This window comes from Somniosus microcephalus, chromosome 23, assembly GCF_052327205.1.
Source record: "Somniosus microcephalus isolate GS21.2 chromosome 23, FLI_Smic_1.0, whole genome shotgun sequence".
Classification (NCBI taxonomy): domain Eukaryota; kingdom Metazoa; phylum Chordata; class Chondrichthyes; order Squaliformes; family Somniosidae; genus Somniosus; species Somniosus microcephalus.
In genome coordinates this window covers 19759080-19786693 of record NC_141009.1, presented here as the reverse complement: position 1 = coordinate 19786693, position 27614 = coordinate 19759080, and the positions used below count along the sequence as shown (strand labels likewise).

Genomic DNA, 27614 nt, shown 5'->3' with positions numbered 1-27614 from the left:
TGCACAGCAGTGTAATCAGACAAAAAAAATGGACTCCCAGCCACATAAGAGGAAATTCCGTGCGGCGATCTCAATGAGTGGCAGAAAGTACAGTATTAACCAGACCGCGAGTCACTGAGCAGATGGACGGCTGAGTGGCGAGGTTGCCTTTGCGATTGGCAGCGAGAAAGGATAAAATCTCGAGTAGGTCGCGGTCAGGACAGGAGAGAGACCGAGAACACGGAAGGGTGGGGTAGCAAGAGAAGTGGAAAGACGTAGATACAGAGTAAAGCTCCCTCTACACTCTCTAAACCTCGATGCAGGCGGCACAGAAGTGAACAGGCTGAGGACAGAGTGATTGGGGTTTGAGGGTGGGTGCAAGTCGAGAGGAGAAAGAGAGCGAGGAGCTGGAGTGAAGGAGAAAGAAGACAGGAGGGACTGGGGCGAGGGGACAGAGAGAGCGAGAGGAGAGGCACCAGGAAGCAGATGTTGACTAGAAGTGTGGCAGACTTACTCTGGTGAGACAGGGACTGTCTGTCTGACCCCCCCCCCTTCGCTCTGTCACCAACATGTCCCAGAGGAGCAGCCATCGCTGATTCGGTGACTTTTCCACCGTTAGGGAAGGTGTTTATTGGACTGGTTCATGCAGCGTTTACAATGCTCCCTGCGCTCAGGGTTCGGGTCACTTCTCTCGGTGAGTTTTCGGCTGTCGATCTGAGCGGGGCAGTAAAATATATGCGGTCATTCTTTTTCTCCGCGTCTACCATAACTTACCTAGAAAAAAAATTGAAGGAAACAAAATAGGTTTGAAATTGCCGACAGCAAGAAAATCTTAGTAGTGGCCTTGAAAAGTCCTTTCATATTTAAGTAGTTATTTATATATGTCTTAAACGGGAAAAAAAAAGACAAGCCCCATAGTGCAAGACAAGACCAAGGGTGAAAAGAGTGGGAAAAAGACAGGGTATGTGAGGGGGGCTCCTGATAAAGGTACACCATGCTAAGGATTTTAAAGTAAAGACTGAGGGTTCAGTTGGAAAGTAAACTGAAAACCAATAGTAAGGAGAGAGCTGGCAGGTAGCTTCTTCTTAGGCAGTCCCTCGGAACCGAGGATGACTTTGGCAGATATGTCCCAGCCAGAAAAGGGCAGGTGGAGTGATTCACTTGTGTTCGGCAGGCCCATTGCTTCAAGGCACTGGGACGCTCTCCTTTTTAGAAAACTTGTTCTGGGGATGTGGGTGTGGCTGGCAAGGCCGGCATTTATTGCCCATCCCTAGCTGCCCTTGAGAAGTTGGTGGTGGGCTTTCTTCTTGAACCTCGGCAGTCCGTGCCTTGAACTTGCTCCCACAGTTCTGTTAGGTTGGGGGGTTCCAGGACTTTGAACGACAATGAAGGAACGACGATATATTTCCAAGTCAGGATGGTGTGTGACTTGGAGGGGAACTTGCAGGTGGTGGTGTTCCCATGCGCCTTCTGCCCTTGTCCTTCTAGGTGGTAGCGGTCGCGGGTTTAGGAGGTGCTGCCGAAGATGTTTTGCGAGTTGCTACAGTGCATCTTGTAGATGGTGCACACTGCAGCCACGGTACGCCGGTGGTGGAGAGAGTGAATGTTTAAGTTGGTCGATGGGGTGCTGATCAAGCGGGCTGCTTTGTCCTGGATGGTGTTGAGCTTCTTGAGTGTTGTTGTAGCTGCACCCATCCAGGTAAGTGGAGAGTATTCCATCACACTCCTGACTTGTGCCTTGTAGGTGGTAGAAAGGTTTTGGTGAGTCAGGAGGTGCATCACTCACTTCAGAATACCCAGCCTCTGACCTGCTCTAGTAGTCACGGCATTTATGTGGCTTGTCCAGTTCAGTTTCTGTTCAATGATGACCACCAGGATGTTGATAGTGGGGGATTCGGCGATGGCAATATCATTGAATGTCAAGGGGAGGTGGTTATACTCTCTCTTGTTGGAGATGGTCATTGCCTGACACTTGTGTGGCGCGAATGTTATTTACCACTTACCAGCCCTAGCCTGGATGTTGTCTCGGTCTTGCTGCAGATAATCAGTAAAGTGTGGCGGAGCTACCAAAGGACTCAAAGGAATTATGTACAACTGCTCTAACAGCAATGTAGTTACTGCCTGTGTCTGTACCTTTAATTACACTGTTTAACTGTACTATGTCTAGTTATCTTTATAGCGCGGTTTCAACGTGATGACGTCATGCCGTTAGTCACGTGATTCCCCAATGGCGGGAAGAACGTGATGACGTCGTGACGTCAGCTTTCAGACCAGAGGATCAGTCCTCGTGGAGCCTTCGATGAGAGCAGACCTGTATTCGATGTATTCCAGCGGTTTCCAGTTAAAACCTGTTTTGTTCCATTAAAGTTCGTTATTTTGATTGCCTGAGTCGAACTCAGTCTTTTCGTTAGGAACCTCCGTTCCTACAAAAGAACAATTCTGAAAAATAAATGCAGCATATGGTGAGAGTAGCTTAAACCTCAGATTACATCATAAAGGTTACGATATCGTGCGTAGTAGAAGTTGGAGCGTGGACACCTGAGTTCACCATGACTGCACTTATATTGAGGGAAGAGATGTGTGTTTCAGCTGGAAGGTGTGAAATTGCAGCTACTGAGGGTTTTGGTTTCAGTTCCTAAATACACTGAGGAGTCGAATCGCTGATCCGATTCTGCATTTACACTCCAATTTCAGCACTGCAGCAATGGCCAAACTACAACATTAAAAAATTGACACGGAAGTGCAGTCGGATGGAGTTAAGCGGTTCCATAGTTTTGAGTTAGAAAGAATGAGTTAGAGCAAGAACAGAAAAATAGAGTGACTTGATATTTCTACAATAGTATAAAGGCACTTTACAAAGAAACTTGTTGCAGTTCGGGCCTTGAGAGAGTGACTTCAAAACCATCTCTCTGTGGCGCTCTTCTGTTTTTACAATTTGAAATCTGCCTCCAGTTCCCTGCAGGCCAATTGGAGGAGGTGCCTTTGATGGCAGAACTGAAGACTCACGCACACAAAAAAAGCATTTCTTCACTGTCACCAGAACAATGTAGGTCGGGCAGTTTAGAGTGGGGAGTGCCGTTGACTGCACAAGAACTAGGTGTCAGGAGTCAGTGCACAGCAGTAAAGTAGAAGTGCCCCAAGTTAACAACAACACCAACTTGTGCCTTTAAAGTAGTAAAATGTCCCAAGGCGCTTCACAGGAGTGTTACCAGACAAAATTTGACACTGAGCCACATAAAGAGCTATTAGGACATGTGACCAAAAGCCTAGACAAAGAGGTAGGTTTTAAGGAGCGTCTTAAAGGAGGAGGGAAAGGTAGAGAAGCGGAGAGGTTTAGGGAGGAAATTCCAGAGCTTAGGGCTCAGGCAACAGAAGGCACGGTTGCCAATAGGCGGCATTGTAGGCCGTGTAAATGAAAGCATAAAATTACAAAGGGATATTGATAAATTAAGTGAATGGGCAAAACTGTGGCAAATAGATTTCAATTTAAGCAAATGTGAGGTCATCCACTTTGGACCTAACAAAGGATAGAACAGGATACTTTCTAAATGGTGAAAAGCTATAAACAGTGGAGGTCCAAATAGACTTGGGGTTTCAGGTACATAGATCATTAAAATGTCATGAACAGGTACAGGAAATAATCAAAAAGGCTAATGGAATGCTGGCCTTTATATCTAGAGGACTAGAATACAAGGGGGTAGAAGTTATGCTGCAGCTATACAAAACCCTGGTTAGACCACACCTGGAGTACTGTGAGCAGTTCTGGGCACCACACCTTAGGAAGGATATATTGGCCTTGGAGGGAGTGCAGCGTAGGTTTACCAGAATGATACCCGGACTTCAAGGGTTAAGTTACGAGGAGAGATTACACAAATTAGAGTTGTATTTCCCTAGAATTTAGAAGGTTAAGGAGTGAGCTGATCGAAATTTTCAGGCTATTAAGGGGAACAGATAGGGTAGATAGAGAGAAACTATTTCCGCTGGTTGGGGATTCTAGGACTAGGGGGGCATAGTCTAAAAATTAGAGCCAGACCTTTCAGGAGTGAAATTAGGAAAGACTTCTACACACAATCTCTCCTCCGCAAACGGCAATTGATGCTAGATCAATTGTTAATTTTAAATTGGAGATTGATAGCTTTTTGTTAATCAATGGTATCAAGGAATATGGGCCAAAGGTGGGTATATAGAGTTAGGTTGCAGATCAGCCATGATCTCATTGAATGGTGGAACAGGCTCGAGGGGCTGAATGGCCTCCTCCTGTTCCTATTTTCCTAAGGTGGAGTGATGGAAATCGGGGATGCACAGTCTTCAATTCCATCATCAGACGTATGTCATGGAGCTATTTTCACGTACCTCTGTGAGCAGATCAAAGTACAAAAGTACTTAAATTAAATGGTTACCATAGTACGTGGTGTGCTTTCCCTGGCAGTCTCTGTACACTGAATTATTTACTTAGCTGCCTCAACTTGAGTATTTCTTTGTAGTGAATTCTTTGGGGAAAAAGCAGCAAACCTTTGTTTAAAAGTGCCTATATATGATGGAAGTTTATGTTAATATTGTTCTGCCTTATGAGCATTATATAACCCGTTCCTATTCTCAGAAAATTAATTAAAATAAAAGACTGGCTCATGTAGCATTTGTAAGTCGGAAAATCCAAACGTAGCTTAGTGTTGACTTGACTGTCATCTCTGTGTTATCTGTTTATTCATATAAGCTGTTAGTGGCCCACATACATCCTGCGATTAATCTGCTCTCATTCAAGTAAATAGGAAGTAAAGCAATTTACGTCACTGACAAGGTACCTGTCACACATTAGCTAATTAAGCAGCAGAACCAAGATCAATAGCACAGCCCATGCAGCCTCAACACAGTCTCTGGTTTTGGTCCCCAAGTTCTGGCTTTATAGTCATCAATGACCCGGGCTCAGAAATAGAAATCTGCTGTTAAGTGTACACGTGATGAAATGTTCAGCGGAATAGGTAACGTAGATAAAAGCAGGCTATTTAATTTACACTGCCAGACCTGAACTACACAAGTAGACGATTAATAAGCATCAAGCGAGCTGAGATTGGAAGGAATTTTATTTGTGCCACAGTTGCATTAATAACTGGAACAAAGCCAGCAAAAGAAGTTAGTGCAATATCAATTAATACATTTAAAGATAAACATGACTGGATGAATATTTGTCTCAGAATAGGGCTAAGAGTTAAAAGTATAGATATAAATGCTGCCTATGACATGGTGCTTCCTGAATTATGGAGTAAGGCAAGGGTTTCATTGTGGCAATTGATTTCTCTTCATTCAAATCCACTTAGGAACATTGGCCAGATTTTGCGGTCAACGGCCAAGGAACGGTGCTCGCTGTTCACCTCGAATAAAACTGCTCACAAAGTTTTAGTGGGCTGCAGAGCACAGACTTCCTCTTTCCCGACGTCAGTTTGAATTCAGCACCTTCTACAGGGGATCTGTGGCGTCCAGCAACAGGGAAGGCAGGAAGGAGGCTACTCAATAAATCAGATTGAAGAATCCTCACAGAGCAGGAAGTAAAAAGCAGGAAATATAAACTATTGTACAGAAAGCAAAATAAAGATTGGGGCATACACAAAGGGATTAAAGGAGAAACTTAAATAGCAACAATACAAACTTGAAAAAAACTTTTTTATTTAAAAATAAATCTGCAACATTTTAATTTTCCTCTGAGGGACTGAGACTCCACACTTATAAAATTAATTTTTCAGGGTCAGTGAGGTTGTTCAGCAGCAATTATGACTTAGTTCACCATTAAAAACTCAGTTACTCCTGATTGAACAAGGCTTAAGTTTTTCATTGGTCTTTAGTGTGATAATATTGGGTACTTAGTTTAAGTTTACGGCTTAACAATGATTTCTGTAATAACAACAGAAAATGCTGGAAATACTCAGCAGGCCAGGCAGCATCCGTGGAGAGTGAAACAGAGTTAACGTTTCAGGTCTGGGAGCCTGCTCCACCATTCAATGCAATGATGGCTGATCATCCAAATTCAGTACCCTGCCCCTGCCTTCTCCCCATATCCCTTTAGCCTTAAGAAATATATCCAACTCCTTCTTGAATATATTTAATGAATTGGCCTCTACTGCCTTCTGTGGTAGAGAATTCCACAGGTTCACCACTCTCTGGGTGAAGAAATTCCTCCTCATCTCTGTCCTAAATGGCTTACCCCTTATCCTTAGACTGTGACCCCTGGTTCTGGACTCCCCCGCCATCAGGAACATCCTTCCTGCATCTTTAGGTATCAAGGGATATGGGGCGAAGGCAGGGACAGGGTACTGAGTTTGGATGATCAGCCATGATCTCATCGAATGGCGGAGCAGGCTTGAGGGGCCGAATGGCCTACTCCTGCTCCTATCTTCTATGTTCTATGTTCTAGTCTGTCTAGTCCTGTTAGAATTATATAAGTTTCGATGAGATCCCCTCTCATTCTTCTAAACTCCAGCGAGTACAAGCCCAGTCGACCCAATCTCTCCTCATACGTCATTCCTGCCATTCCAGGTATCAGCCTGGTGAATCTTCACTGCACTCCTTCCATGGCAAGAACATCCTTCCTCAGATAAGACGACCAAAACTGCACACAATACTCAGATGTGGCCTCACCAAGGCCCTGTACAACTGCAGCAAGACATCCTTGTTCCTGTACTCAAACCCTCTCGCTACGAAGGCCAACATACCATTTGCCTTCTTAACCGCCTGCTGCACCTGCATGGCAGTCTTGACAAAGGGTTTCGACCTGAAACGTTGACTCTATTTCTCTCTCCACGGATGTTGCCTGGCCTGCTGAGTTTTTCCAGCATTTTCTGTTGTTATTTCGGATTTCCAGCATCTGCAGTATTTTGCTATCGTACTAGCTCCATTGCATGTTTGACCTTCTGACCTGATAACCTAGAATTCACTCTTGGGGCTTCCCTCGCAGCAACCTTAGGCTGGGGGAGGGACAAAAGAAAAAACTGGTGGATGCTGGACAGACACGACCTCAATTGCTTGAGCATGTCTTTTACCACAGGGTGACATTGAATGTCTTCAGAGATGCCTGTTAACCTGACGGACTCACTCTCGAAACTGCTTCAAGCTTAGAGAATTAACTAACTGATGCTTTTCTGCTTTCCTTGGTCTTCAGGTTCTGATTATGGCCTTGTTACTCTATCCAGGGCTGAAGAACGTCGCTGTATATTTGCACTCGGCGGTAACAGGAAGCTATATTTCTGGGACCCACTCTGTAGTTTTCATCAGCTGTCCCAATGAACAAATTGGCAAGATCATTGCAAGGTATATTAAAAAAAAATTGGTTACTAGCACCATTACTTGAATCCACTTTGAGGACAATGGAAGTATCACTCACCAAAGTAAAACTACTAGATTAAAAACAATAAATTCTGGAAATACACAACAGGTCTCCCTGTAGGTATGAAGTGAAAAGAATAATTAACGTTTTGGGTAGGAACCCTTGAAAAAGCCTACGTGTTCTCCTTTATATAATTCCAGTGTTATTTTAATCAAGTCTTGTAAAAGCATGGTTTCCCCATCCCCCATCATGCACCACATTAACCATACTTCAATAGAAATTATTTCAGAATTATGGTTTTGAAAGTCATTCTAGTTACTGCTTTATTTTTGTCATCTTTCAGAGGTTTTTTTTTAATGAAACCTGCAGCTTATGTTACTTAACTTGCATTTCCCCACAGATAAGCTGAGGGAAGCTAAACAGGAAATGATGCTTTTATAATCTGGAGAAGGATTTTAAGGGTTTTGTTGTGTTCAGCAGGAGCCTTTCCTAAGGTTTGGATGGAGTAGAAGACTGCAGTAGGATTGAAATTTCTCATTTTCATGATCCACAGCAATGTTTCAAATAATTTTTACAACAGAACAGAAACATTTTAAACTCTGGGAATGTTCCCAGCAATTTGTTTTTGCTGTAGTTTCAATAGAGTTTTTTTTTAAATCTAATTTTCTTCCTTTTGCTGCCCTCTCCTGAAAGTCTAATGTTGGGCTGTGACTCCGTGTGCACCAGTGGCCCTCCCTACCTCACATAAGTGGCCATTCTTGTAAGCCTCAACAGTGAGTACTGACAGGCTCTGACAACTAAGCCTCATTCTGTTCTCACCTGATGCCCCAACACATGCAATCTCCAAGAAGGATCACTGAATAGTGATAAATAGTGACCTAATGAAGTCTCTGAACTTCAAGCATCAAGCTGGTTGCATCCTTGAAGTGGCTACATCAATCTCTGACTTTTCTTATTGATGCAATAGTGTGTGCGCTATAATTGCTCAACAAAAGAACTTGTCAACAATCCAGCAAAGTGAGCCCTGCTGAAGCAAGTCATCTCATTAGTTGTGCCCTACATCAAAAGGTTTGAAGATAAGCCTGTAAATCATGCCAGGGCTCAACTGACCTAGTTTATCTTTTGAAATTTGAGGCTTATTAATTGTGCAACTTTTTTTTTGTGGGTGGGGGGGGGGCGGTGGTGGGGGAGCTTATTTAATAATCCAGCCGCAATCTTCACACACCCAAAATAAATTTAAAGTGGACTCTAATTCTCATCTTACTCCAACTGTACAAAATTCAGAAATGTTATGCTACAGTTTTAATTTCCACGATTAATTTTGCTTTTTTTCTGCTTTTGACACCACCTTATTTTCTTAATCAAGGACATTAATTTTGGCAACATAGAATCAAGGAGAAATTTCACTGCAGTAAATAAAACAGGTAACAGTGAACAAAATCAAATTCATTATCAGAGGCCAGCCCAACTAAACATAGAATATACAGGCGACAGAGGTCACATGAGGACCTTAGTGAGGAGGTGTGTATAAGTGTGTGCTTTACCCGCCTGAGGATCTGCAGCCACAATCGCCTGTCCGCACTGCCGTCAATGAAGGTGATGACCACATCAACTTTTATGGCACAGGGTTATTTCAGGCAGCCATGGGAGATCTCTGTAACATCAGCCAGGATGCAGTATGGGTATGCCTCTGTCGTGTGATTGATGCATTTTATAGGAGAGCATACCGAATGACAAAGAGAGAATGGCCCAGAAATTCGGGTTGGGGGCTTCCCGCAGGTGCAAGCCCCCGACCTACACTGATATTTGAAGACTGGGCCTGCGTGGATTTCCGGTCTGTGGCCCGGTTCAGCTCCCGGCGCGCTGTGCGTGCGTGATCCAGCGGCGTACTTAGTGCGATGAGCCGGCTGGGATCACGTGAGCACTGGGCAACCAATGGGAGTTTACAAAAGTCCATTCATGAGTTAGACATAAGACCTGTCAAACTCATGAAAACTCCGGGCGCCCAAAACACTACTTAAACTTTAAATAAAAGTTAAAAAAACATTCGAATAATTAAATTAACTATTAATAACTTTAAAAAACTATTTTAAACAATTATTCAAATTTCTGCCAAAATTTTTTTTTCAAGAAATCAGGTCCAAAAATACACTTACCTTACTGTAAATTCTTTAAAAATAATAAACCTGTGGAAAAAAATTTCTAACTTTAATTATTAGACCACTTACCTTTTAAAACTAAGTCCTTACGTCTGCTTTTTACATTCGTAAAAAGTGGAGGCCTTCACGCACGGACAAACCTGTCAAAAAAAAACAAAGTTCAACGCGTACGCGCTGCCTCAAATGTCGCAAGGGAACCGCCTCTTAACCCCTTGGTTCAGAGGAGAGGAAATGCCGGTTTTCTCCGCATGCGCTGTGCATGCTGAAATCCGGCACTTCCAACGGGCCCACGCGAGTACCCTGTCCGTACTCACGCGTTGGGACCGGAATTACTGGGCCACTGTCTTCGCTAAACCGCGGAGATTCACATTTCTGCCCTCTCGGGTGGACGTAAAAGATCCCACAGCACTACTGGAAGAAGAGCAGTGGAGTTCTCCCAGTTGTCCTGGCCAATATGTAGCCCTCAAATAACATCACTAAAAAAAATCAGATTTTCTGGTCGTTATCACATTGCTGTTTGTGGGATCTTGCTGTGCGCAAATTGGCTGCCACGTTTCCCTACATTACAACAGTGACTACACTTCAAAATACTTAATTGACTGTAAAGCACTTTGGGATGTCCTGAGGTTGTGAAAGGCGCTACATAAATGCAAGTTCTTTTTTCTTTCTAATAAACGAGTTAAGTGTTGGTGGGCTCGATGAGGCCATCAGTTTTATGAGGTTGTTGGGTTTCCCATGGTGCAGGAAATTAAATTGATGGGCCCCTGATAAGAAAATTAGAGTACTTGAGCTGATTTTACATGGTGAAACTATGTTAAAATAAAGTCAGGGGGGGCCCTAAGGCATCTGCCTTATTAATTACAAGTAAAAGAGAGACTAGATGCACCCTTTGCTTCTGTGTAGCATGTTTAACTGTAATAAAGATGACAATGGGTGAACAGATTCTTTTTAATTGAGATGCCTAAGTGCCCACAGTGCAGGTCGCCGCCAGGTGTAAAAGAGAGTAGGAGGGAAGGCAAGTTAAAGTCGAATTATGGTTAGGGTATATCAAGCATGGGTGTGGTGAAATAAGTCTTATAAGTATATACCTTATTCTACCTGTGTATAGTTTCCTATTGTAATCTATTGTAACCCTGCTGTTTTCTTGGTTGGCCAGGAATGCTGATGTACTGTATACCACTCTGCTGTGCCATTGATTGTCCTGATACTGTTACTTCGCCCCTGGCTCCGCCTCCTAGTAGTTCTGAGAAGCTGGTCAGTAGGCTAACATGTGTGTTCTGTTCTGTCCAGTTCTAAGCTAATAAAAGCCAACTGTTTGAGTTATAACTACCAGTCTCTGTAGTTATTTAAGGTATATCAATGGGTTTTGAAAATCTGTGCAATTTAGGAAGGCTGATGCCAAGAAGCTCCGCAATTTTGATGCCGTGGAAAAGTCAAGAGTTAGCGCGCGAGTAAAGGGGTGGGAATTCCGCCCCTGTGTTCCCGGATCGTGTCAGGAGTTGCACATCACAAAATGACGCACTCCAAGCTCTTGGTTTTCTGTCCAGTAGTGCCAGGAGTGAAGCAGCAGAAATATTATCCATAAATTGGCAACAAAAAGACGATAGTTTTGGACCACACAAAGACATACTAAACAGAGACCTGATAGTGGGTAAGATTATTCTTCAAACCCTGTTGATTCCACAGTTAACTATAACTGATGGACTCCAACAGCTGAATAATAATTCTTTGCTTTGAAAGTGGACACTCCCTAGTTTTAAATTTCTTGATTGCTTTAAGGCTCCACTGACCCCAAAGTGATCAGTTACAGGTCCAGCTGGTTCACTGATCACTTTGGTTTTTTTTGAATGAGTTACTGAAATTACACCCATGTTAGTTTCATGTGGCTTTCAAATAACAATGAGCCGTAATTTACTATCAAAATAATAGTGAGGCTAACGGCGCTCACCATTTTTCATGCGCAAATCAGACAGTAACTTCAGGCGAGCACACACGCAGTTAAAACCGAGAATGCGGAAGTTGCTGTCCGAGATGCGCCGCTCCTCACTGAAACGGCATCTCACTGTCTGATTAACCATGCAAATACATTGAACGACATGAAGTTCCTGTACTTACCTTGTAGATACAGACTAAACTCGCCACAGAAAGTTAGGGTATGTCCATTTCAGTCTAAGCAACCTTTTTAATGGTGTGATAAGTCTTAATTACTGCCAAACAATCTCTCTGGCAGTGAAAATTAACTATTACAAGTGTGGAGTCTCATTCCTTCAGCTTTTAATTGTTGTTGGAGAATTTTAAAAAAAAATTGTTTTTAACTTTTTCTTTCTGTCTCTTTTTTTCTCTCTCTCTCAATCCCATCTTTCTTTCCGTCTCTATTTTGCTTTCTGTACCTGATTTGACCTTGAATTCACTATTCTAACTTACACTTTCTGGATCAGAGTCTGCGCTGTTCATTAACAATTCTTCAATCTGATTGGTTAAGGAGATACATATGTGCTTGCCCTGTTCACAACAGTCTCAGATCCCCTGTAGAGGGCGCCGCGCCATTTCCGTCTCGCACTTACAGCAACTTGCCGTGCAAAAACTCATGAAAATTAAACAGACAAGGACAAGTCTAACGAACTGGGGTTCGGGGGGGCTGGGTGGGGGGGGGGGGCGCCATTCGTTCGCTGCCTGCAGTAAATTCAGGCCCATTGTAGTTTGTAGTCCTGCACTTATTGGAAAGCGACTCAACTAAACCTTTAGTAAGGCTCCTGCTAAGTTATTGTTAAATGCTTCATTTTGGATTGGCCAAAGATTTCTTATTTTTATTTTGAAGGCTTATCCGGAAATGTGCACTGGAAGAGGTTTATTTTTAAAAGCAAAAACAATGGTATACTTGAGATGAATGTTACTCTGCCAGTCTTTCAGTTGCAAAGCATCAGCACTTGCATAAACTCCGAGGTTGGTTTAGTATTAATCAATTTGGCCATAGGTGTTCCTACATATGGTTTAAACAGTTTCAGCATGAAAATCTTTATTTTTTTCAAAATCAATTTAAACATCATTAATTTTTGATGTGCAGCATTTTTCTCATTCCCACAACTTGCGAAGAAGAAAGAAATGCAAGGGCTAAATTCAATTATTTCCCCTTACACTGTACACAGCATATTGAGAAATGTTATTACAATGGATCAATATTAGGAGGGTTTGACTCTATCCACAACATATTTCTCCGGTCATTTAATTCCTGTCATGTTTTCCTTTGAATAAAATACCAGCAACAATTGTCCCCGTGTTGGTACTTTCTGATTTCATTACATTCAGATTTCTTAGTTCCAAAATCTTGTGTGTCAATTTGCTTTCTGAGTTCAGGGGGTTTTGTGATCATTAACTGCTTTGGGTTATGTGGGCACATGCCGGCTTCCCTCCCTACAAGGCTGCAAGATGCAGCCATATTAACACGCTGTGTTCTGTCTGCAACCCAGAAAGGCACTCTGCAACTAGATTTCAAGAACTGTCCCCTTCTCCTGTGCTCACTGACCTACATTGGCTCTCGGTTAAGCAACGCCTCGATTTTAAAATTCTCATCCTTGTTTCCAAATCCCTTCATGGCCTCGCCCCTCCCTATCTCTGTAATCTCCTCCAGCCCCACAACCCCCCTGAGATATCTGCGTTCCTCTAATTCTGGCCTCTTGAGCATCCCTGATTATAATCGCTCCACCATTGGCGGCCGTGCCTTCTGTTGCCTAGGCCCGAAGCTCTGGAATTCCTTCCCTAAACCTCTCCGCCTCGCAACCTCTCTTTCCTCCTTTAAGATGTTCCTTAAAGCCTACCTCTTTGACCAAGCTTTTGGTCATCTGTCCTAATTTCGCCTTATGTGGCTTGGTGTCAGATTTTGTTTTATAACGCTCCTGTGAAGAGCCTTGGGATGTTTTACTACGTTAAAGGCGCTATATAAATACAAGTTGTTTTTGTTGTTGTTATTATTCCGTTACCTCACAGACGGAGCGATTGTGCAGTGATCCCAACTGCAGCTTTCTATACGTTCTGACGAAGGGTCATCGACCTGAAACGTTAACTCTGTTTCTCTCTCCACAGATGCTGCCTGACCTGCTGAGTATTTCCCGCATTTTCTGTTTGTATTTCCATCAGTCACCCCTGAGCAATCCCTTTCCTCTCAGTACCAGTTAGGATGTAAAAATATTTTGTATGTTTAGCTCCTTTTCACACAACGCTGCACAAACTAGATACTGAAACTGGTGGATGTTTCAGGGTGGGATGGAGTCTGCAGGCTTTTAAATAGCGCAGATAAACTGCTATTGTAATTCTTAAATTATGTGTGTGAGAACAGCAAGTAGAGTTTTGAGTCACTATCTCTGTCCGAGTTGCCAGGGTAACATGTTGAATTGCGCACATTTGGTTCTGGGAACACATGTTTAAAGATGAGAAATTATTATTTCAAAAATAATAAAGTGAAGTATAAGAATCAAATTATTGATAAACCTTAAAACACAGAAGTGGGTTCAGTTGATTTGTTAATGAACTTTGTTTGTTTGACCCCCCTCCCCAGGACCATTATGGAGAAGAAGCTGGCTGCTTGTGTGAACATTTTACCAAAAGTGTTTTCCATGTAAGTTAAAGAAAAAAACCTTTCTTTCAAGGTTTAGTGAGTGTCTATCAGCAAACTGTTCCAAAGAATTTACATCCATGAAAGTCTATGGCTGGCTCCAAAACAATGGGTGTCATCTTAAAATTCAAACTAAGCCATTTAAAAGCAAAGAAAAAATTTCCACACAAAAGTTTGTGAGAATTTGAATTTCCCAGAGATCCATAATTGTATCCATTTCACTTTAATACCTCCTTCTTCTTTCAAAAAGACTCCTAAAAAAAACCCTCTATAGTCAAGCCTTCAGTCTCCCCACGCCCTGCATTTTTCTGTTGGTCTTAAGAGCACCAGGACTTTCTCTTTTGGAAATCTCATGGATTAAAGTTAATGGATGGAAAAATGATGAGCCGTATGCCCACAATTTCCCGATGTACACTCCCAGTGGGGAAGGCTCCGCACGGAGTGAGCATTTGGGGAAAAGAAATCGGCCTTGTATGTAACTAATATTTTATATAACTATCTATGTTATACAAAATAGGCAACCCTTAAAAATGTTTACAACACCCAAAATCAGTTGGAAGTGAGCAAGCTGTCCAGGTTAAATTTCACCAATATATAATGTGAAAGATATAGGGAGTCGCAGTTATAATTGCACTGTGCATTTACAACACTGGATCAACCAGATTCCATGGCACTTGAAAGCCATCTGTGCAGTTTTTAAGCTTGTTTTTTTTGTATTAGTTCCTGGGATGTGGGCATCGCTGGCGAGGCCAGCATTTATTGCCCATCCCTAGTTGCCCTTGAGAAGGTGGCGGTGAGCTACCTTCTTGAACTGCTGCAGTCCGTGTGGTGAAGGTACTCCCACAATGCTGTTAGGGAGGGAGTTCCAGGATTTTGACCCAGTGACGATGAAGGAACGGCGATATACTTCCAAGTCAGGATGGTGTGTGACTTGGAGGGGAACTTGGAGGTGGTGGTGTTCCCATGCGCCCTCTGCCCTTGTCCTTCTAGGTGGAAGAGGTTGCGGGTTTGGGAGGTGCTGCCAAAGAAGCCTTGGCGAGTTGTTGCAGTGCATCTTGTAGATGGTACACACTGCAGCCACGGTACACCGGTGGTGGAGAGAGTGAATGTTTAAGGTGGTGGATGGGGTGCCAATCAAGTGGGCTGCTTTGTCCTGGATGGTGTCAAGCTGCTTGAGTGTTGTTGGAGCTGCACTCTTCCAGGCAAGTGGAGAGTATTCCATCACACTCCCGACTTGTGCCTTGTAGATGGTGGAAAGGCTTTGGGGAGTCAGGAGGTGAGACACTCGCCGCAGAATACCCAGCCCCTGACCTGCTCTTGTTGCCACAGTATTTATGTGGCTGGTCCAGTTAAGTTTCTGGTCAATGGTGACCCCCCCCAGGATGTTGATGGTGGGGGATTCGGCGATGGTAATGCCGTTGAATGTCAAGGGGAGGTGGTTAGACTCTCGCTTGTTGGAGATAGTCATTGCCTGACACTTGCGTGGCGTGAATGTTACCAGCCACTTATCAGCCCAAACCTGAATGTCGTCCCGGTCTTGCTGCATGTGGGCATGGACTGCTTCATGGTCCTCTTTTGGTTTTCATATCCTACATAAGGCTAACAGATGGAGGAACTCTAAAGTTGCAGCATAACTCTGTCTGGAAATAGGCATGTCTTTGCCCCACTAACCACTCAATTTCTTCTCATTATATGTTCAGGTACTATTGGGACATTGAAATAACAGAAACTACTGAAGCATTGCTGGTGAGTTGCTGCATGTTTGGATTGTTCAAAATATGAAAATAATTTTCAAAATTATTCAGTGTCAAATGTATGTGTGCTGTATAGCAGGCATGGCATGTAAACACATACCACACCAGAGGAGCTCATTTCTAAAGTAGCACCAGCAATCCGAGCAAGGGATGAGATAGTATTAATTACAATGTTGAACAGTTAGTATTAAATAGGCATTGTTATTTGAAAGGTAGCTTGCAAAATGTTTAATAAACCTGACATAATGGGCCAAAGGACCTCTTTCTGTGCTTTATAACTCTATGGCCTAGAAATTCGGTGGGCTGCGCCACCAGTTAGCGCCTAAAGAGGGCACTCAGTGGCTTTAGCGCCAATGGCCACGCCTCCCGCAATATTTAGCTGGGGCGCTAATGGCAGCGTTAGCCTGTTGCGCTGCGCCGCCACCGATGACGTCATCTGTGTGCGCAGCGCCCCGCTACCGCCCCGATCTCGATATTCGGTAGCGCCCGCCTCTGTAGCGCCGTTCGCAAATCGCGTCCGGTTCACGGGGCCTACCTGTGGCGGCAGTGGCGCAAATTAAGGTGGAGGTGTGGGGCGGCTGTTTTTTTCGGCGGCCGCCTGCCAGCACCTCCGTCCCCGGCCTCCTGATCTCCCCCCGCAACAGTGCCGGCTGTTTTCCGAGAGCCCGGCACTTCTCCTCGGTGCCGGGCTCTTTTGCCGGCACTCGCGATCTCTGATCGCGCTGGTGCAGGCCCCTCCCCCTTAAGAATGGGAGGAAGGCCTGCAGTACCGCAGCGCGCCGTGCCGCAGCGTGTGGCACTGCGGCACGTTGCGCTGCGATATTCAGTTTCAGTGCCCTAAGAGGGACGCGGAGCGCCTCGAGCCTCGCCCCGTGTCCCTCTTGGGGCGTTCAAGCTGAATTTCTGGCGGTCGCAACTGCTCCGATCGCTGCGCTAATTCCGGCGCCCAGGCGAGCTTGGCGCCCCGTTTGCGGCTCCACCCAATTTCTCCCATGACTCTAATTCCCATTGAGATCATTGTGAACTTACATAACAGAAAGCAATACTTTTCCTCTCCTTTCATTCCCTCCCGCTCAAAAATAATGACAGTTCCTTTTATTAATGATTTAAATTTCCTATACTAACTTCCTGTATAATACTTAGTGCCAGATTTTGTACAGTTGGTACCAGACTAAACACCTCTAGTTAGCTGAAGAGCCAAACAGCTCAACAGTTTGCAAGTGACAATAGTGTGTTTGTCTTTTTGTTTCTCTCCCTGGTCTTGCCCCACAGTTTTGTTTCTGGTGCTTTATGTCTTGAAATGGCTGACTGACTGGTAGGCATTGTACCACCCGTGCTTCATGTGGTGGGTGATCTGTCTTCTGATCCTGGTGCTCAGGCAATAGGACTGCGACACTGTGAGCTTTTCCCTTACCCATTTTGGGGAAGGAGGCCCCCAGCAGACCTTCTGGGCTCTGTCCTCATTACCTCTGTAAGGTAAGCGTGTGGCCTGGATTGGGCCTGCAGGCGGGAGCTGGAAATAGTGTGTCTCATCTGTCGCTCAAGGGGCAGTGCATCAAGATTAAAAGGGACGCAGCCAGTTAAAAGATAAAAAAATATATATTTTTCCGCCTTTCCAAAGGCTGTACGGGGCAATATATGTGGCTGACAAAAACCAATGGATGACTAAATACATTGGGAGGCAGGAAATGGAGACTGCAGGCAAGCAATGGAGAGACAAAGCACCTGAACCCTCTTTGATAGATGCTGAAATAGGGATGTGGTTGCACGTGGATACAGGAAGTGTTGCTCTGTCTGGCGCTCTAGAGCATCCTCCCCAGAGGGGCAGCAGTGCAACATGCTTAGACTTCCCCTGCAGAGAAAGCACTTTGTGCGGAGAACTCCATTTAAGTTGGAGTTTAGAAGAATGAGAGGTGATCTCATTGAAACATATGGGGCCATAATTTACGGCCCCTACGGGTGCGTACGAGGTGTGTACGTTCCAGGTTTAGGCATACGAAGCGCATGCGCAAAAACCTGGAACTTGCGATCTGTCAAGAATTCTCTTGACAGATCCTCCGCATTACCGGGAAAAGGGCGCCCGCGGGCGGAGAGTGGCGCTATTTTCCCAACTACTGCCCAGAGAATACCCTTGAAATTCTTACGCCTGGTAAAAGCATTTTAAAAAATAGAAAAATAAAATTTTATCACTCATTAAAAACCCTGTCCAATAAGGTAAGTTTATTTTTAGCCCCGTTAAAACATTTTTTTTTCCCCCCGGACCACCAGGTAAATTTGTAGATTTTTTGCAGGTGGGAGGCATCCGCCGGCGGGAAGCCTCCAACCGCAAATTTTGGGCCATAAGATTCTGAGAGGGTTTGACAGGGTAGATGCTGAAAGGCTATTTCCTCTGGATGAAGAGTCTAGAACTAGGGGAGGGGGGTCATAGTCTCAGGATAAGGGGCCGGCCATTTAGGACTGAGATGAATAGAAATTTCTTCACTCAGAGGGTGTGAATCTTTGGAATTCTCTGCCCCAGAGGGCTGTGAATGTTCAGTTGTTGAGTATATTCAAGGCTGAGATCGATAGATTTTCAGACTCTAGGGGAATGAAGGGATATGGGGATCGGGCGGGAAAGTGGAGTTGAGGTCGAAGATCAGCCATGATCTTATTGAATGGTGGAGCAGGCTCGAGGGGCCGTCTGGCCTTCTCCTGCTCCTAGTTCTTATGTTCTTAAGCAGAGGGAGGCAATAGCTGGCAGCACCAGGCCCACCTTCTGTAAAATTATTAAATAGCACTGACGGCAACCCCTTAGAATCCCAGAGAAGGGAAATGGATATCCAAGGTAGAATTTAGTGAAGGTTAATAGATGATTTTCTACATTTCTGTAGGTGATAAGAACAAGGACCTCAAAAATACACGAACTGACAGAGTTTATCAGGTGAGTGTATTCATCACCAGATGACAGTGGCAGGATTTACCCCTTCAGTTACAGGTACTAAGATTTTTTTTATCTTTAAGAACATAAGAACTCAAGGAAAATGTAAAGATCATTCAGTCCCTTCAAGCCCATTCCTTCCACAAACCATGCACAACCCATCTTATCTTGAACTTTTACCCACTTAATATCCTGAGAGAATACTACTCAAAAATTTCTAACTGACCCACAAAAGTAATCAAGCAAGAACTGCAGAATATCAGCATATACCTTCAATATTCAAATCTGATTGGTTATGTCTCCATTGTCTTGCTGTCAAATGAACCATCGTATACCACACAGTATTTTACCACCCTGATCATACTTTACTCTAATAACATAAGGAGTCATTCTTATAGATTTTCACAGTTACAGTTCTTTAGTCGTCTACTCAATTAGATATCGGACCAAAAATTGCGGTCGGCGGCGTATCTCCAGAGTACGCCACCGACCTGCGAAAAGAATACGCACCCACCAGATGGCGGCACTCCTGCGTAAACTTGCGCTCTGACGCTGCGAGGTGGAGGGCAGCGTAACGGCCCAGGGACGCAGCCTGTGCGGAAATGGAGCTGGGATCACATGGGCCTGGTCCTCCAATCAGAAAACAGATGCATTTAAGTTACTACATTTCTTCATTACTCCAGCCTTTAAAATACATTACAGATTTAGCTTTTATCGTGGGAATCCGATTCATTACTCATAATTCCCACTTCTAAACAAATACTGCGCAGCAAGTTATGAAATGTAAACGGTATTTTAAAAAAAACCTGCAGCTTTAACATACACTAGGATTGCGTCTCATTAAAGCTTTTAAGTCATTAAATTTTTTTTAAAAAGAGTTTTTTCATTTCGGGTATCCCCTTACTGTTTCCACTAGCCGTAAAATTTCCGTCTGTAATTGCTGGGCAAGTAGCCCAACTTTCCGCCAGTAATTAGGTTTTCGGTGGCGGAGCGGATGGCCTGTACGTTGACGGATCGCAAGTTCGGGATTTAGCGCGTGCGGAAATCTCGAACTTGCGGTGGATTTCAAAGGCGGTTTGACGCCGTCAGACCAACCGCAAAATCCCGGGCCATTACATTTAGAGATGGAACTAAAATTTATTAACAAGGAAAGTATGTCATAAGTTTGAATCCACAGTTAATGTGAACAAGTTTTTTTTTCCTCAGAGAGGGGAAAGAATTCCTCTCTTTAAATAATATTTCTTTCCCTCCCCTTTCTCCAGTCTCTTTTTCTTTTTACACGTGTCTACAGGCTCAGCGCATATTTAAAGGAACATATAAAAAAAAATTAGGCACAATTTCCATCAACTCCCACACCCCTCCTTGCCCAGTGACTGTGCCCTGCTGCTGTTCCATCAGCCTGTCAGTATTTAATGGAAAAAGGTTTTGTTATAGCTGTTTACCCAGACACTGGAATACAGTCTGGAAGCTGAGGTTTGCACGCACATGAAACATCACATGATCTTATAGAAACATTTAAGATACTGAGGGGGCTTGACAAGGTAGATGCAGAGAGGCTATTTCCCCTCGTGGGGAAATCTAGAACTCGGGGGCATAGTTTCAGAATAAAGGGTCGCCCTATTAGAACTGAGATGAGGAGGAATTTCTTCTCTCAGAGGGTCGTAAATCTATGGAATTCTCTGCCCCAGAGCTGGGTCATTAAATACATTTAAGGTGGAGATAGACAGATTTGTGCAAGATAAGGGAGTGAAGGGTTATGGGGAGCGGGCTGGGAAGTGGCTTTGAGCCCAAGATCAGCCATGATCTTATTGAATGGCGGAGCAGGCTCGAGGGGCCGAGTGGCCTATTCCTGCTCCTATTTCTTATGTTCTTGTGTACTGTTACCTTCAACCAACGTCACTAAAACAGACTACAGTATATGGTCATGTATCTTATTGTTTTTGTGGGGCCTTGATGTGCACAAATTAGCTCCTGTGTTTCCTTAAAGTACTTTGGGGTGTCCTGAGGTGGTGAAAGGAGCGATATAAATGCAAGTCCCTTCCATTCCCTTTACTGATGCTGCATTCTGCAAGGTTCTAATTACACCCAAAGGTCAGCCTGTACCAGGAGACTGGCTGAGAATCAATTAATTTTATCCCGTGTAACGCATCCAGGATGGAGCGTTGCCAAACACTTGACATGCAGGCATTTAGGTAATTAAAGAGAATGAAAGCATCATCTTGCCACCACCTTCCAATGTGCATTATAAGGAAAGTAGAAGGAACAACATCATTTGAATTTAGAAAACTGGGAAAAAGACCGAGAAATGTAAATATTGGTTGGAGACAGCGTGGACCTGAGTGAGAGCGGCGAGAGCGGAGACGGCGGCTTAAAGGGAGCACCGGAAAAGGCCCAGGACACAGCGCGGACCTTAAAAAATCCAAAAAACTAGGAGTGGCATCACAGGACAGCAGGTAGGTGATTGGTTGGTGAGTATTACAGCTCTTTTGCTCTCTAGGTTAGGTAACTGGATTAAATTCAGAACTGGGAGAGTATTAACTACTATAACTATTAAATTAATAACTTAAACTAAATTAACTAATTAAAACTAAAAATTAAAAGTGAGAATAACCGTTTGAAGGAGGCAGAGTATAAATCGAGCGGGAGGCCCAGAGAGAGCGCAGACAGGAGTAGCGGTGGCAGCGAGGAGGTGGAGTATAAATCGAGCGGGAGGCCCAGAGAGAGCGCAGACTGGAGCAGCGGCGGCAGCGAAGGGGCGGAGTATAAATCGAGCAGGAGGCCCAGAGAGAGCACAGACTAGAGCAGCGGCAGCAGTGAGGAGGCGGAGTATAAATCAAGCAGGAGGCCCAGAGAGAGCACAGACTGGAGCAGCGGCGGCAGCGAGGAGGCAGAGGACCTCCAGCGAAAACAACAACAACAAAAGCAACAACTGCAAAACAGCTAAAGTGACGCCACAACCAGGGAAGGAGCTGATTGGTGAGTAGTTGGTAAGTGTTTCTAGTTAATAGTCTATTAAGTAAAGGCATGGCAGTGCAGCTCAGTCCCGTGGAATGCACATCCTGTGCCATGTGGGGACCTTAGGACACTTCCCGTGTCCTGGACAACCACATGTGCAGGAAGTGTCATCAACTGGAGGAGCTCGAGCTCCGGGTTTTGGAGCTTGAGCAGCAGCTGGCGTCACTGTGGTGCATCCGTGAAGACGAGAGCTTCGTGGAATACACGTTTCAGGAGGTGGCCACCCCGCAGATAAAGAGTGTGCAGGCAGAAAGGGAATGGGTGACCTCCAGACAGACAAGGAGGACCAGGCAGGCAGTGATGATAGGGAAGGAAAGATAGGAGGTGGTGTGGCAGTATTGGTTAAGGAGAATGTTACAGTGCTGGAGAGGGAGGATGTCCTGGAGGGGTCAAGGACAGAATCTATATGGCTAGAGTTAAGAAATAATAGAGGTGCCATTACACTACTAGGTGTATTCTATAAACTACCAAATAGTGGGAAAGATATGGAGGAGCAAATTTGCAGAGAAATTACAGAGAGGTGCAAGAACTATAGAGTAGTAATAATGGGGGACTTCAACTATCCTAATATAGACTGGGATCATAATAGTGTTAAGGGCAGAGAAGGGGAAGAATTTCTGAAGTGTGTTCAGGAGAACTTTCTTGATCAGTATATTTCTGGCCTGACGAGGGAGGAGGCATTGCTGGATCTGATTTTGAGGAATGAAGTAGGACAAGTGGAGCAAGTGTCAGTAGGTGAACATTTAGGGAACAGTGATCATAGTATTATAAGGTTTAGATTAGCTATGGAAAAGGACAGGGAGCAACCTAGAGAAAAATGTTTAACTGGGGTAAGGCCAATTTCAGAGGGATGAGAATGGATCTGGCCCGGGTAAACTGGAATCAAAGATTGGCAGGCAAAACTGTAATGGAACAGGAAATAGGAAAAAGGAAATAGTTGAGGTACAGTTGAGGTACATTCCCACTAGGGGATTGGCAGGGCAACTAAAGTCTGGATGAAAGAGATAGAGAATATGATGAAGCAGAAAAAGAGTGCGTATGATAAATGTCAGGTTGCAAATACATCTGAGAATCAGGCTATATATAGAAAGGTCAGGGGAGAAGGGAAAAAGAAAATAAGAGGGGCAAAGAGAGGGTATGAGAATAGAATGGCAGCCAACATAAAAGGTAATCCAAAAGTCTTCGAAAGGCATATAAATAGTAAAAGGGTAGTAAGAGGAGGAGTGGGGCTGATTAGGGACCAAAAAGGAGACCTATACATGGAGGCAGAGGGTATGGCTGAGGTACTAAATGAGTACTTTGCATCTGTCTTCACCGGGGAAGAGGATGCTGCCATAGATATAGTAAAGGAGGAGGTGGTGGAGATACTTGATAGGATAGAAATTGATAAAGAGGAGGCATTAGAAAGGCTGGCAGTACTTAAAGTAGATAAATCACCAGGAGCAGATGGGATACATCCTAGGATGATGAGGAAATTGAGGGAGGAAATCGCAGAGGTACTGGCCATAATATTCCAATCTTCCTTAGATATGGGGGTGGTGCCAGAGGACTGGAGAATTGCAAATGTTACACCATTGTTCAAAAAAGGGTGTAAAGATAAACCCAGCAACTACAGGCCAGTCAGTTTAACCTCGGTAGTGTGGGAGCTTTTAGAAACAGTAATCAGGGATAAAATTAACAGTCACTTGGACAAGTGTGGATTAATTAAGGAAAGCCAGCACGGATTTGTTAAAGGCAAATCGTGTTTAACTAACTTGATTGAGTTCTTTGATGAGGTAACAGAGAGGGTAGTGTACATGGATTTCCAAAAGGCGTTCTGTAGGGGGGCATCTTTTAACTGGTTTAAGGTAATTTACCCGGTCTGCAGCCTTTGCCTGCACTCTGACCAATTCCAATCTTTTACCTGGTTTACGGTAATTCACCTGGTCAGGCAGTCTTTTGCTGCTACACTGTAAACCAATTTCCAAACAGCAGTTTCGAATCGCTACCCCACCTTCCAGTTCTGACTGGGGGGCTTATAATTAATGATATATTAAAAACGGACAAGTGGTTTTGATGTGAGAAAGTCAAACTTTTATTAAACTAAAGAAACTATAATCAAATATTAAACTATACCACACGAACACAGTAATTACAGTAAAATTGCTTAAATGGGGGGAAGGCAGATGGCAAAAATGAGGGATAAGTAGCTACAACGTTCATTAAACAATCTTAGCAATTTCTCCTTAATTACCACCCCTAACTGGGTTGCCTTGCTGAGGAGTCAGAAACCCTGCTCACCTGTGGTCCAGTGAAGTAAGAGAGCGATAGCTTCTCAGGGACTATCTTTATACCTGGTGAGCTCCTGCTGTTTTGCTGTCTGCAAAATTCGCGCCCAAAGTTCCAATACACAAGAGAAACGCTGTGATTGGCTGATTCAAAGTGGTTGGCATGGGCTAATGTGTCTGCACTGTGGGGCTGAAATGTTCCCGCCCACATCCGGAGCTCACCTGGGCTAAAACAAAAGGGAATCCAACTGCCCTATTGTTCAGAATGATGGGTGATTCAGAACCTCATTCATACTGATCTGTTCCATAACAAAAGGCCGTTCCATGGCTTCAGTATCTCCATTGTGTGTGAGTGCTTTGAATGAGTTTGAATTTCTGTGTACACAGAGCCGATTATTCTTGCGGTTAGTCTCAAGTGGTTGTAATCCCTTATGTCAATAAATAACATCGATTGGTTAGAAGGGAACCTCCCTTTGATTGGCAGGTCTTACTCACAGCCACTGCTAGATCCTCCCACACAGACATACTCCAAGCTGCTAGCTGCTTTTCTTTTGTCTTTTGGCCATGCTTTCTGACGGCCATTTTCAAACCTCTTTGGAATACACACAGTTCGAAACTCAGAGGTACCATTTTTAATAAAATGCAATGTTCAATCTTCAGGGAAAATAGGGGAATTTTGCGAACCCCTACAGTTCGACAAAGAACCACATAATAGGCTTGCCAGCAAAGTTGAAGCTCAAGGAATAAAAGGGAGAGTGCAGCATGGATACAGAATTGGCTAAGTGACAGGAAACAGAGAGTAATGGTGAACGGTTGTTTTTTGGACTGGAGGAAGGTATACAGTGGTGTTCCCCAGGGGTCAGTTCTAGGACCACTGCTTTTCTTGATATATATTAATGACTTGGACATGGGTGTACAGGGCATTTTTTCAAAATTTGCAGATGACACAAAACTTGGAAGTATAGTGAACAGTGAGGAGGAGAGTGATAGACTTCAAGAGGACATAGACAGGCTGGTGAAATGGGCGGACACGTGGCAGATGAAATTTAACGCAGGAAAGTGTGAAGTGATACATTTTGGTAGAATGAATGTGGAGAGGAAATATAAACTAAAGGGTACAATCCTAAAGGGGGTGCACGAACAGAGAGACCTGGGGGCATGTGTGCACAAATCATTGAAGGTGGCAGGGCATGTTGAGAAATCAGTTAAAAAGGTTTACGGGATCCTGCGTTTCATGAATAGAGGTACAGAGTACAAAAATGTGGAAATTTTGATGAACCTGTATAAAACACTGGTTCGGCCCCAACTGGAGTACTGTGTCCAATTCTGGGCACCGCACTTTAGGAAGGATGTGAAGGCCTTAGAGAGGGTGCAGGAAAGATTTACGAGAATGGTTCCAGGGATGAGGGACTTCAGTTACATTGATAGACTGGAGAAGCTGGAGTTATTCTCCTTAGAGCAGAGAAGATTGAGAGGATATTTGATAGAGGTGTTCAAAATCATGAGGGGTCTGGACAGAGTAGATAGAGAGAGACTGTTCCCATTGGCAGAAGAGTCGAGAACCGGAGGACACAGAATTAAGATGATTGGCAAAAGAACCAAAGGCGACATAAGAAAAACTTTTTTACGCAGCGAGTGGCTATGATCTGGAATACACTGCCTGAAAGAGTGGTCGAGGCAGATTCAATCGTGGCTTTCAAAGGGGAGTTGGATAAGTATCTGAAGGAAAGAAATTTGCAGGGCTACGGGGAAAGGGTGGGGGAATGGGACTAGCTGAAGTGCTCTTGCAGAGAGCCAGCACGGGCTCGACGGGCCGAATGGCCTTCTTCTGTGGTGTAACCATTCTATGCTCCTATAATTCTATTTTATTTAACACTGGGCAACATCAAAACACTGTAGGAACCACGGGCCATTAGATGATGCCAGGGGCTGCTTTACCCCAATATAATAGAACAACAGTTCAAAAATCATTAACATGAGACAGGGCTTGACGAGGTGGCACTTAAGGACCATGAAGTGTACAATAATGAAAAAGGAACTGCCGTAATCTTCGGTATCTTGTCCCTGTGAAGGGCACATGTTTTAATTAACACTTCAGAATTATGCACTGACCGAGGTGAATCGTTACTCTTTAATCATTGTAACTACATTCAGCCACATGTGAAAAGACTACCCCATGATTTCCAACTATAAGACGCAAGCTTTCAATACAAACCAAAAACGTGTACATCTTGTCCTTGATCTTATTAGTGCTTCATTAATCCGTTCTGCAGCATTTCATCAACTAATTAGATTTCCATTTACTAAAGTGAATCCTCTGTAGAAACGCACCAGTGGCATAAACACTTAAGTATTATATTGTCAGCAGTGTTGTGAGCTGGAGTCCTGCACTCAGCTGCCTCAGTCACAGGAGTCACTCGGCTCCGCCAGGCTGCAAATGATCCCACCTTGGGTTTAGGGAAACCAGAGATTGGCCACATGATTGACATCTCGATCAGTTCCACAGGACGTCAGGACCCAGACCATGCCCCTTGTTTGCCTGCCCCTTTCAGCTGGCAGGAATGAGATCAAAGAACCTGCAAGGGGCAAACATTAAGATCAAGGTGATTAGTAATTCTTTATCTTTTTGTTTTATTTATTTGTCCAGGATTATACCAGCACATTGCTAGGATTGAAATAAATGCACAAATTATTACATTAAGTTTGCCAGAAAACATTTGTAAAAAATCTATCCTCTAAATTTTTGCTTTCTTTTCCCCCCCAGATCAGTCCATCCTTTTGAAATTCCTGAAGTTATAAGCCTCCCAGTTGACCAAGGCAACCCATTATACTTGAAATGGATAGAAGAGGCTGTACCAGAAGCATGATTTACTCACTTTGTTTTTTAAAAAAGTGCATCGAGTTCAGTCTCCATTACAGTTGCTTTTTTTTAAATATAATATGGTGTATAAATGAACAACATGGCTTGTTAAAAACAAACCAACCAGCCAGAGCAATACCCAAAGATCAATTCAATGCTCTTCAGATGCAAGAGCGACTTTAGACTGTAGAATGCAGTGAATGACCCTGTTATTTACTTGAAAGAAACAAAATCCAAAAGCATGGTAATGAAACCCTGTTCTTTCACAAATGTGCATAATACCTTGGCCCGGAGTCCGTGGTGGTAATGATGGTGAAACTGTCAGTGATTCTACCCTCCTCCACAGGTTGCGCTGGGAACTCCCATGAGCCAGCAATCAATTCAAATCACTGTTCCTGATGAAAACTTCCCCTATTACGCTGGAATATCCCTCTTAACCACCCTCCTCTCCCGCTCCCCCTGAAGAAGCTAAACCTTGTTGAAAGAGGTGTAACTGGGTTTTTAACGGCATATTGAGTGCTGAACAACTGTTCTGGCCCTGAAAAACTAATTTTATATTTGTGGAATGTCAATTTTTTCCATTAATATGATTAAGAATTACAAGATTTTTAAAATAATAGCTTTTTTAACAGTTTGTTTATGGTATTTCAGCTTCTTCCTTAATCCCATGTGTTTGTCCCAATTTTTATTTCGCTCTCTGTAAAAATGATAAAAAGTAAATTATAATCTGTGCATTTTA

The 27614-nt window shown here is 43.8% G+C and overlaps 1 protein-coding gene across 2 annotated transcripts; it reads left to right on the top strand.

Annotated features, from left to right (window-relative positions):
- Positions 1 to 27614, top strand: LOC147101721 (protein CutA homolog). 2 transcript variants are annotated; one of them, XM_085965568.1, is made up of 6 exons: positions 1 to 183; positions 7130 to 7278; positions 14006 to 14065; positions 15763 to 15808; positions 18687 to 18736; positions 26780 to 27614. In XM_085965568.1, exons 2-6 carry the CDS (start codon positions 7139 to 7141, stop codon positions 26880 to 26882), a joined length of 399 nt encoding a protein of 132 aa, XP_085821694.1. In that variant the 5' UTR covers positions 1 to 183; positions 7130 to 7138; the 3' UTR covers positions 26883 to 27614. The 2 variants fall into 2 exon arrangements, with proteins under 2 accessions (XP_085821694.1, XP_085821693.1); XM_085965567.1 differs by having other exon boundaries at positions 2 to 673.

What these genes read in the sequence shown, in the direction of transcription:
- LOC147101721 (XM_085965567.1), top strand. Translation starts at nt 623, where the DNA reads ATGCAGCGTTTACAATGCTCCCTGCGCTCAGGGTTCGGGTCACTTCTC. An exon ending in GGTTCGGGTCACTTCTCTCG is followed by an intron (nt 674 to 7,129) that starts GTGAGTTTTCGG and finishes CTTGGTCTTCAG; the next exon opens with GTTCTGATTATGGCCTTGTT. An exon ending in AAACTACTGAAGCATTGCTG is followed by an intron (nt 15,809 to 18,686) that starts GTGAGTTGCTGC and finishes ACATTTCTGTAG; the next exon opens with GTGATAAGAACAAGGACCTC.